The sequence below is a fragment of the Vicia villosa genome, linkage group LG1 (assembly GCF_029867415.1).
Source record: "Vicia villosa cultivar HV-30 ecotype Madison, WI linkage group LG1, Vvil1.0, whole genome shotgun sequence".
Classification (NCBI taxonomy): Eukaryota; Viridiplantae; Streptophyta; class Magnoliopsida; order Fabales; family Fabaceae; genus Vicia; species Vicia villosa.
The window spans coordinates 240,468,490-240,480,217 of NC_081180.1; the positions used below are offsets into that span (position 1 = coordinate 240,468,490).

Genomic DNA, 11,728 nt, shown 5'->3' on the forward strand with positions numbered 1-11,728 from the left:
CACCTTCTATTTTTGCATAAACTTATTTTATTAAAAAAAAATTGGTTTCTAGAAGTATTAAAATATGTATCTCATTTTTTTAATCCACCTTTTATGCAAGCAATCATCCAAGCATTGACCTACCAAAATCCGATCCTATTCACACACAGAAAAGATTGACTATTTGGTAAAAGCTAACAGCGATGCTTTCTCTTTTGAAATTGGAAAGAAAAATCCTTACTGACGGCTTCAACTCGTTTTTCTTTCTTCTTTCTTCTCCACCTACATCATAATAACTCCAAATAAATCAATATTATTAATTAAACACAAAACAACACAACAAACAAACCAAACACACACAATTCTCAAACATGCGAGGATGTTTCTTCTCCTCCTTCCTCTTCTTCTTGTTCATCACAATTTCAACTTCTACAGCCACAGACACGTTAACCTCATCACAAATTCTCAGAACAAATCAGACCCTTGAATCTCTTCAAGGATCATTCGTTCTTGGTTTCATCTCAGGGACATCTTCCAACATTTATTTAGCCATATGGTACAAAAACATCCCTGACACTGTTGTTTGGGTCGCTAACAGAGACAACCCTCTTCAAAATTCAACCGACACCTTCCTTAAAATCGCTGACGATGGAAACATAGTACTTCTGAACTCATCGACAGACTCAAACAACCTCGTTTGGTCTTCTTCGAATCAAACAAATGCGAAAAACCAAGTTCTTGTTCTTCAGCTTTTAGATACTGGAAATTTAGTACTCAGAGAAACAAACGTGAATGATCCAACTAAATATCTATGGCAAAGCTTCGATCACCCGACAGATACTTTGTTACCGAACATGACCATGGGTTGGAACTTCGACAAGAAAACTGAAAAGCACTTGACATCATGGAAGAACACAGGTGAAGATCCTTCGTCAGGTGATTATTCATTCAAGATTGACTTTCATGGTTTACCAGAAGTTTTCCTGCGGAATGATGATACTATAATATACCGGAGTGGACCGTGGAATGGTGAAAGATTCAGCGGTGTACCGGAGATGGAACCGGACACAGATTCGATAGTATTCAGTTTCTCATCGAACGAACACGGTGTGAACTACTCGTTTTCGATTGGGAATAAGTCGATTTTTTCGAGACTTGTAGTGACTTCTGATGGTCAACTTCAACGTCTAACTTGGGTTCAGAGTAGCAAAACATGGACAAAGTTTTGGTACGCGCCGAAAGATCAATGTGATGATTACAAAGAATGTGGCCCTTATGGTGTGTGTGATTCCAACGCTTCGCCGGTTTGTGAATGCATGAAAGGGTTTAGTCCTAAGAATGAACAAGCATGGAAATTGAGAGATGGATCTGATGGGTGTGTGAGGGATAAGGATTTGAATTGTACAAGTGATAAATTTTATCATATGGAGAATGTGAAGTTGCCTGATACAACATCAGTGTTTGTGAACACGACAATGGAGATCGATGAATGCGGTAAATTGTGTCATAGGAATTGTTCTTGTACTGGTTATGCTAATATTTATATAAGCAATGGAGGAAGTGGCTGTGTGATGTGGTTTGATGAACTTAATGATATTAGAAGTTATCCTGATGGTGGACAAGATCTTTTTGTTAGATTAGCAGCTTCTGAACTAGGTATGTTTTCTGTGTTTCTTTCTGTTATTTTGTTTCTGTTTATGATTGTTAGAAATTACATGCTAGTAATATGCATTTTATTGAGATGATAATAATGTCCTTGAACTTAATACGGAGTTCTAAGTTTGAGTTTCAGTTCTCTCTGATTCAAACGATTAATCTTTATAGTTGCGTGCAGAAGAAAATTTTTCCTGTCTATTATAGCTCTCTTCGGTTTGAGAAATAAGTCTCAGTCTCAGTCTCAGCAGTTGTGCACGAAGGATGTCTAATTCATTAAAAAAATGTGTTGCATGATCTCTTCAAACTTGTGTATCTCATTTGGAATGTGAGTTGTGAAGAAGAACTAAAGTGGTGAACAAATTGTGTTTCTCCATGTATCTTTTGTTTGGTTGTTGGGCCCATTTACTTTCTAGATGGGCCGACCTTTTGACTTTCTTGGGCCCATTCAATAATTTAGGTGTACTAACAATGAAAATGAGTTGTGACATTCACATTGTTTATATTATTAATTGTCTAAAGTTTAGACTTGTACTTGAACATGCATTGATACACTTTTGAATTTGAGTTTGAAAAGATGGTATGTGTCATAAAGGGAAATAAGTTGGCAACTTAATTTTATATACTTTGGTGGAAGTAGGTGCCCTTCCACAATTGCATTGAAATTCAAAATAATTTTCTCTCATTTTTCATGACCTTTGCTTGTAATTTTGTTTAGGTTGATTCCTTTGTGATTATTCAAAGTTGAATCATGACATATATCTAATTGACATCTGATTAATTACGCGTAAAAATATTGTTAATTCAGTTGAATAGATGGCTACTTCAATTCACTTTGTAAAATACGGTTAATTAACCACAATTTTAACTGTGGTCAGCTGCTCAACTGAATTAACCAGATGTCACGGGGTGTGCGAAAAATGTGTCCTCAAACATTTTCATATAAAATATATATCTTTTGACTGCTAGAACAAATGTTAACAAAAACAACTATTTTTCCTCAGATAACTCAGGATCTACTAAGAAAAGTCATAAAGCTGAGATTATAGGAATCACAATTTCTGCAGCTGTTTTGGTTTTGGGATTGTGTATCCTTTTATGTAAGAAGAGGAAATTGTTAAGATATGGAAAGACAGACAATAGCAGAGGTAATGCATAACTACTATATATGTCTCTCCTTAAATAAAATAAAAAAAAGAAATGCATTATGAATATGATATTTATGTTCATGTTTTGGTTCTTGTCATTAAACTAGGTTCTATCCAAAGAAGCAGAGAATTGTTGATGAATGAGATGGTTTTTTCAAGTCATAGAGAAGCCTCAGGAGAAAGGAACATGGATGAACTAGACTTGCCAATGTTTGATTTTAATACCATAATAATAGCTACAAATAACTTCTTGGAAGAAAACAAACTTGGACATGGAGGCTTTGGAAGTGTTTATAAGGTAAGTTGTTTTTCTTTTCACGTTCGTTGAATAACTGATGTATCTGGTCTATATATAAAACATGTATTCTAACACTAACATGAGTTTTTGTGGTTTTGATGTAACCAGGGAAGGTTGATTGAAGGTCAAGAAATTGCTGTCAAGAGGCTATCGAAAACTTCGGGGCAAGGAAATGAGGAGTTTAAGAATGAGGTCAAGTTAATTGCCAAGCTTCAACATCGAAACCTTGTTCGGCTTTTAGGTTGCTGCATTGATCAGGATGAGAAGCTTCTTGTGTATGAGTATATGAAAAATAGAAGTCTTGATTCCATTTTGTTTGGTGAGTTTTTTCAACATTTTGTATCTTAAGTACTTTTCTTTTTGCAGAATGTAGATTTTGTCTTATTAATGTTTTTTTTCAGACAAAGCTAGAAAATCCTTGTTGGACTGGAAAAAGCGATTCGACATTATATGCGGAATCGCTAGAGGGCTTCTTTATCTGCATCATGATTCAAGACTCCGGATTATCCATAGGGATCTCAAGGCAAGCAATATTTTACTCGACGGCGATATGAATCCAAAAATATCAGATTTTGGAATGGCTAGAATATTTGGCCATGATCAAACAGAAGCAAATACATTGCGAGTCGTCGGGACATAGTGAGTATCACAATGTTGCATTATAGTACTCTCTAATATAAGACCAAATATACGAGTCCTTAGCGTTTTGTGTGTGTTTTTTTTAACGTGCAGTGGTTATATGTCTCCTGAATATGCTATGGACGGAAACTTCTCAGTCAAATCAGATGTTTTTAGCTTTGGAGTTCTTGTGCTAGAGATCATAAGTGGAAAGAAAAATAGAGGATTCTACTACGCAAACGATGATATGAATCTTCTAAAGAATGTAAGTCAGAGGGGTTTGTCAATTAGTACTACGATATAATCTTCTTCGAAATCCTAAGTACTGATAATTTTTTGTTGTTGTAGGCATGGGGACAGTGGAGAGAAGGAAAAGCATTAGAACTCATTGATTCGTCGATTGGCGATTCATATACAGAATCAGAAGTTCTTAGATGCATACATGTTGGACTATTGTGCGTTCAAGAACGCGCCGAAGATAGGCCAACAATGCCTTCAGTGCTCTTGATGCTTGGAAGTGAAACTGCACTAATGCCAGAACCTAGAAGTCCAGGATTTTCCCTCGGAAGATCAAAGAATCCTCCGGAAACCGATTCATCTTCGAGTAAACAAGACGAAACATGGAGTGTGAACCAAGTCACAGTCACATTGCTTGATGCTAGGTAGTAAAAGAAACATGACATCATCATAAACATGTTTGTATAGTCCTAGAAAGTCAGAAACATGAAAAAATGTTTCTGTAAATAGAGTTTAGTAGCAGTCGCAAATTTGATTCTATAGAGTCTGATTTTGATACGGTTAATTAACACTCATTTTGTACTCATACAATCTTATAATGATATAGTTGAATTGGATACATCAAATTTTGACATGATATAAAATCTCGATGTGTCGAAAACAACATGACTCGTACATAATTTATCTATCTGCCATTTACTATTGTAACTGTGACTTGGTTTATTGAGTGTGATTCTTCTTGCCTAGCCGAAGATGAATTGGATTCACCTGGATTTCTTCCAAGGACGAATCCGGGATGCTTCGGATTTGGCAGCGTTGTTGTTTCGCTATTCAACATCATCACCACTGAAGGCATTGTAGGCCTGTCTTCTATTTTCTCTTGGACACATATTAGGCCTACATTTATGCATCTTATAACTTCAGATTCTGAATACGAATCTGCATAAGACGAATCTATTAGCTCCAACGCTTTTCCTTCGTTCCATAGCCTCCATGCCTACGACGAAACATAATCAGATCATAAAAATTAAAACAGCACATAATAATCGGATCGCGTAATCATTCAAACAAACTAGGCCTCTTTGCTTACAAGTCCAAGGAGATTTAGGTCATCGGAGAAATGAAATCCTCTATTCTTCATGCCGCTTATGATCTCCAACACGAGAACTCCGAAACTAAAAACATCTGATTTCACCGAAAAGTATCCACCCATTGCATATTCAGGAGACATATAGCCACTGCGTATCAGATCAAAAACATTTATTTATAGATTAATAATGAAGTAATCTAAGCACGACGTTATGTATTAAGAAAAATTATATCAAGCATTTGGTTACCATAGCACTCACTATGTTCCAACAACTCTCTTTGTATTAGAGTGTGTTTGATCATTGTCGAAAATTCTAGCAGTTCCGAAATCCGATATCTTTGGATTCATATCTCTATCAAGTAGAACATTGCTTGCCTTGAGATCTCTATGGATAATTCTAAATCTTGAGTCATGGTGAAGATAAAGTAACCCTTTGGCGATTCCACATATGATATTGAATCTCATTGGCCAATCTAGCTTGGAATTCTTTGCTTGGTCTGAAATTTCATTAGTTATAGTAACAAAATATCAATAATTTGAAGACGCCGCAATTCGATTAGACTTTGCGAATGAACATTTATAAACTCACCAAATAAAATAGAGTCTACGCTGTTATTTTCCAAGTACTCATAGATCAGCATCTTCTCCTCTTTCTCAATGCAGCAACCAAAGAGACGTACGAGATTTCGATGTTGAAGCTTTGCGATCGATCTTACCTCGTTCATGAATTCTACATTTCCTTGTCCAGAGCTTGTTGACAACCTCTTTACCGCAATTTCCTGGCCATCAACTAGCCTACCCTGTATTTCCCACATTAACACTGCTTGATAGCGCTAATCTATGAAGCACTGAGAGAGACACCTAACATAATGTTGACACTGGCACGTTGATACTTGTAATAATTTGAGAAAACTATTTAATTCAACATTATCACATGCCTCAGTATCAGACAACAGACACGTCTTCGGTCTATCAGTGTTATAGAGATACTATTGTGTAAGTAAATATCGGAAATTTTTTAGTTACCCTGTAAACAGCTCCGAAGCCTCCTTCTCCAAGTTTATTTGCTAAAGAGAAGCAGTCTGTCGCATCTGATATGACATGAAATTCAAAGAGTGGCAATTCAAATTCGTCGCTATTCGAAAACTTTGCCTCAGATAACAGTGTTTTCTGACCTTTATCAGAGTTACCTGGTTTAGACAAAACAAGAAAAAACACATTTTATGAAGCTGCATCAAGATTCACCAAATTTAGAAAACTGTGTGTAACTAAAAACCTCTCTGATTATTATTCACTATCTGTATTCTCTTCAATCTCCTTTTCTTCCTCAAAATGAATATGGTCACTCCCAAAATCAAGATAGCTACAATAGCAATTGTAATTCCAGCAATCTTTCCTGCATTCTTTTTCGACCCTCCTGCAGATCCCGAGTCAGCGTCATCTGAAAAGAACAAAAACTTTTACTATATAGTCTCGACCGCAGTCAAAAAATTACTCTCATATATTACTGATCAGGACCGTCTTTGACAGCGTGCAAGGAGGGCTACCGCACAGGGTCTACAATTTTTCACGGTTAAACCGCACATAATTAGGGCCTCATAAACAACCTCTAATTATTTTGTTGCAGTTGAACTGTACACAGGCCTCCAAAAATTTAAGACGACTGTGTTACTGATGATGCAGTGTCAATCGAGATTAACGGAAACAAAACATAAAGAAATTACTTGCCTACATCAGAAGATGCTAATCTGATAAACAGATCCTGTCCAGCATCATTAAACTGTCTCAAATCAACAAGACTTTGATTCCACATGACACAACCAGTTCCGCCATTCGTGATCACTTCATTCGCATACGCGGTGCAAGAGCAATCTTCGAGACACATATTTTCGCATTCCAACAATGTCATGCTCTTGTTCACAAACACATTTCTGGTATCCGGCAATTGCACATCCTTCAAATGCAAGAACTTATCCTTACCACATTCCAATTTCGTCTTCCTCACACAACCGTCCGAAAAATTTCTCAAATCCCATTGCCTTTGATTCTTGACAGCAAATCCCGTCACACACTCGCATCTAGGAAAAGCATTCGAGTCGCAAATACCAAAAGGACCACACGCTCCGTAATAATCGCATTCTACCTCTGGTGCATACCATAGTTTGTTCCAACTTTTGGTCGTTCCAATCCACGCGTAACGCTCGATTGAACACGTCCAATTCACAACAAGTCTAGACAAATTAGACTGAAGTAACCCCTCCGGATAGTAATAAGCTTGATGATCGTCGGCAACTATTTTATCATTAAGCCCAGCTATAGTACTTAGTATCGGCACTCCGCCAAAAACCCTTTGTTGCTTGTTCCACAAGTAAACATTTATAACACCATGATAGTCAAGATTGAAATAACAATCTCCAGTCGACGGATCATCTTGACTTTTCCACGACGTTACTCGAATCTCTACGCCGGTATCAAGGTTCCAACCAAGCTTCATACCCGGCAACAAAGTATCGGTCGGATGATCAAAACTCTGCCATATATAATTTTTCTCTTGTTCTTCTTTGAGAATCAAATTTCCATCATCCAAAAGGTTAAGAACAGGGTTCGAAACGGACGAAACAGTTTGATTCGATGACCATACGATGCTATTAGTTTGGTTGAGAAGAACCAAGCTTCCATCATCTTGAATTTTGAGAGTTCCATTGGAATTTTGAAGAGGAGTGTCTCTATTTGCAACCCAAACATATGTTTTGTCTGGAAAATCTTTGTACCATGTACCTATGTACCATTTCGAAGGTGTTGTGTTGAAGAAACCGAACTCGAAAACATTTTTCGGAGATACAAGGGTTTGGTTGTATACTAGAGATTGTGATGAAGTTAATGTATCATTAGAGATTGCAGAAAAGCAAAAACATGCACACAAAGTGAAGTAGATGTGGAATTTTGCAGAAGTGGAAAATTTCATTTTTGCTAAGTTTGTTCATGAAATGAAAAATCAAAAGCTTTTTTTTCTAGTATTACATATTTAAGATGAATAATTTTGGGTGTCAAGAATTCAAAAGGAAGACGTAAATTATTGACTTTTCGGAATGATTATTTGTACATATAGTGAATACGAAATAGCATATGAAGGTTACACAAACCTTCGACTTGACTACATAGTGCTTACGAAATACGGATACTGCAAATACGACTGCGACAAAACGGTATTTAAAGGCGTCGTAAGTAATACTATTATTCACAGTTTTTATAATAAAAAAAATAGTTGTTAATCACGCTACGACGATCACAATCAGTATCTCAGTATTTGTATGTAACACAACTACGTCCGTTATTTAGAACCTTGTAGATAACTTGTCTCACCTTTGAGTTCACTGCATAGTTTGCATACTAAAAATATACACATAAGCTTTTAAAAAATTTCATCTGCCGCGACAAAACGGTATGAGAAAATGTCGTTACTGATACCAGTATCAAGTTGTTGTTACTAATGATACACTTATTTACTATTTTTATAATAAAATAATTGTTGTCCATCATTATTAAGACGATTATAAATATCGCGACAATTGTATCGACCGAAATTGCAAATGACTGTTAAAATTTAGTTGATTTTCAGTTTCATTTATTTTAACAACTTTCAATCAAAAATTTACTTTTCTCAAATCCAAAATTAGATACATAAGTTACAGCCATGTTTAATTAGTGGATACTACGAATCAAACAATAACAGCAAAAACACTAAAAATAAAACACACGTGACACCAACAACACATCACGTGCATATCAAATATCACCGGCGCGTGACATAATCCGGCGAAGGACTAGCGCGTGGTGACCGGAGAGAAAACTCCGTCGTCTGTTTACCGTTAATATCATAATAAATAACGCCGGAAAAATCCAACGGCTCGCATTTTCCTCCCATCAATATCTCCTTCTGCCAAATTGCGCCGTTTCTCCATTCTTCCTCCGGCTGCTTCTTCTTCGTGGTCTTCTTCTTCCCGAGTTTCAATAATACCGACTTCGGCGCCTTGAGATCGATCCTCCATTCGCCGTCTCTGATCATCGTTGCTTTCGCTTTTCCTTTTAAGCGGCTAGCTTGCTTTGTAAGTAACGCGAGAATCTCCGATAATGTTACGAAGATTCGGCCGGTCGGTTGGTGGTCTTTCGGTGCCTCCGGCATAGTGAGCTTCATTGTTTCTTTCTCCGATGAGTTAGCTTTGTGGCTAAATTTTCTCTATATGAAATTTGGAAAGTTGGAGGAATATGTATATATAGGTTTAAGAGTATGAGTTCATGTTCATGTTATTTTGGTTTGGTTGTTAACTCAATCTTTATCTTTTTCGAAATTTACGATTAGTTAGGGAAGTTTGTTAATAGACGTAATTATTACTTAATTAACTTCTTTTAAAATAATATATAAGAACTTATTGGAAACTTCTGTCAAAAAGCCAAACTGGATTTTCGAGATGGTAATGTAATGTAAATTCATTTTATGAGTTTTTCTTTTCATTATTAACGAAATTAGTTGAGTTAACTTTCTGTCATATCTTACCAATGATTATGAAAACTAGAAGGTGTATATTATTTAAGAGTTCTGATAACCTGTGCCCATAGGGATAAGCCACAAGTTAAAAATACTTTTATTACAAAATTTAACTGAAAAAAAAACTGTATTTAAAATTTTAAGAAATTGATTGCACGCATTTTAAAAAAATATTTTTATAATAATTTATTAATTTTATAGCATTTGTTATTATTTAATGTGTGTAAATAATAATTTTTTAAATATTTTTTAAAAAATATATATAAGATTAAATATTTTTTAAATAATAATTTTAAAATTTATTTTTTCATTAACTTAAAAAAGTAATGGTCTCGAATAATTTGGAGGTTGTATTTTTATTATTAAAATGAATCTCTAATAAAAATATATGATTGTATCAAAAATCTATGATTGTATCAAAAATCTATAAAAAAATAACAATTAATTTAAATAGTGACGCGAACTTGATTTTGTTAGAAAAATTATAAAATCTTTTGTTAAAATATTTTAAATATAATAATTTAATTTATTGTATCTTTTTAAAAATATATTTTTATTAAAGAAAAATTAAGTCAAAAATAATAATGTCTTATGTTTAATTATAAAAACTTAATGATAAATGAGTTAGTCGTATAATAAATTTTTAAATTTTTAATTATAAATTAAAAATATTTAAAGGATCCATGAGCAAGATTTGAGACTTGACAATAACAAAGTTATCATTCAGACCATTTAGAAAATGTATGGCTTATAATAAATTGTGATTCTTCTTAACTTGTCCCATAACTTCACAAGAGCATCGAATTCGACAAATGCAGTTGGGAATAGGCATGTAAATCTCCAATTCTTCCCAAATCACTTTAAGAGTCGAATAAAATTCAGTGACTATTCTTGAATCTTGTTGAAGAACATAGATTTCTTGCTGCAATTCTTAAACTAGAAGCAGATCACCTTGAGATCATTCCACACATCAAAAGCATTTTTCATAAAAAAAATTTATTTTGCAATCAATTTAGAAACTGAATTAAGAATCCAATAAATTATCAGCATGTTGCATCTGTTCCAGACATAAAATGAAGGATCAAAGATATCTTTTGGAACTACAATGGTTTGATCCACGAACTCAAGCTTCATTTTACCACCTAACGCACGACGCATTGATATTGTTCATGGGAGGTAAAGGATCCATTAGCAAGATTTGAGACTTGACAACAATAAAGTTATCATTCAAACCATTTAGAAAACATATGACATATAGAAAATTGTGATTCTTCCTAGCTTGTCTCATACCTTCACAAGATCATCGAATTTGACATGTGCAGTTTGGAATACCTAGTTGGTTTTGAGAATCATCCACAATAGCAAATTTGGTATAGTCTTTCATGTTGAAAAACCATAGAGAAGATCTTGTTCATGGGAGGTAACGGATCCATGAGCAAGATTTGATACTTGACAACAATAAAGTTATCATTCAAACCATTTAGAAAACGTATGGCATATAGAAAATTGGGATTCTTCCTAGCTTGTCTCATACCTTCAAGAACCGATGAGACTTTTGTATATGAACATAGTAAGGACTGGTTTGACTCATTTGAGGATCAACATGAGCTAAACAAGGAAGCATGGCTGCAAATAGGAGCATACAGACTCAAGATACCATGTTAAAATCGGAATCAACCATTAGAGAAAGATGATGAAGAAGGACAAAGATAGAAGAAAATGAAGAAAAGAGTGAATTCTTCAATATTCAATTATGAAGCTTAAACTATAAGCTAAGTACAAGAGTGTTTATATAGTCGAGCTAACCATGATTGTTACAATTAACTAACCATGATTAATTAACTAAATTCATCCAACTAATTGTAACCACCTCTAACTAACAAGTTTCCACAAAAGGAAACTTGCTAACTAACTTTCAAATAGAAACTTTCTATATAAGGAAAGTAGTTACAATGATAGAAAAGAAAAACTAGAGATTCTACATGATGATTTCAACACCTTCTCTAAGTCAATAAAAATTAAATTTAAGTCTTGTTGGCCATCATGGAGTTTGACAATGATAGGATTAATAGCTCTATAAGATTGAGACAAAAAAAAAGGAGCAAATATGATCAGTTGCACCAGAATCTATAATACAAGAATTCAAAGTACAAAATTTT

The 11,728-nt window shown here is 34.6% G+C and overlaps 4 protein-coding genes across 4 annotated transcripts; 1 reads left to right on the forward strand and 3 right to left on the reverse strand.

The window, feature by feature from the left end:
* The first annotated feature begins 216 nt into the window (after positions 1 to 216).
* On the forward strand, positions 217 to 5,176 carry LOC131645021 (receptor-like serine/threonine-protein kinase SD1-8). The gene is made up of 7 exons (XM_058915679.1): positions 217 to 1,635; positions 2,637 to 2,780; positions 2,888 to 3,078; positions 3,187 to 3,397; positions 3,480 to 3,717; positions 3,811 to 3,961; positions 4,045 to 5,176. Exons 1-7 carry the CDS (start codon positions 351 to 353, stop codon positions 4,360 to 4,362), a joined length of 2,538 nt encoding a protein of 845 aa, XP_058771662.1. The 5' UTR covers positions 217 to 350; the 3' UTR covers positions 4,363 to 5,176.
* LOC131645022 (receptor-like serine/threonine-protein kinase SD1-7) lies at positions 4,488 to 6,037 on the reverse strand. The gene is made up of 4 exons (XM_058915680.1): positions 5,613 to 6,037; positions 5,283 to 5,520; positions 5,024 to 5,171; positions 4,488 to 4,930 (listed from the first exon to the last, which is right to left on the reverse strand). The coding sequence occupies exons 1-4, from the start codon at positions 5,836 to 5,838 to the stop codon at positions 4,619 to 4,621; spliced, it is 924 nt and encodes a 307-aa protein (XP_058771663.1). The 5' UTR covers positions 5,839 to 6,037; the 3' UTR covers positions 4,488 to 4,618.
* A 488-nt stretch (positions 6,038 to 6,525) lies between these two features.
* LOC131645023 (S-locus-specific glycoprotein S13-like) lies at positions 6,526 to 8,020 on the reverse strand. The gene has a single exon (XM_058915681.1). It carries the CDS (start codon positions 7,986 to 7,988, stop codon positions 6,744 to 6,746), a length of 1,245 nt encoding a protein of 414 aa, XP_058771664.1. The 5' UTR covers positions 7,989 to 8,020; the 3' UTR covers positions 6,526 to 6,743.
* A 647-nt stretch (positions 8,021 to 8,667) lies between these two features.
* Positions 8,668 to 9,296, reverse strand: LOC131624373 (uncharacterized). Its single transcript, XM_058895328.1, has one exon. It carries the CDS (start codon positions 9,216 to 9,218, stop codon positions 8,817 to 8,819), a length of 402 nt encoding a protein of 133 aa, XP_058751311.1. The 5' UTR covers positions 9,219 to 9,296; the 3' UTR covers positions 8,668 to 8,816.
* Positions 9,297 to 11,728: the final 2,432 nt, after the last annotated feature.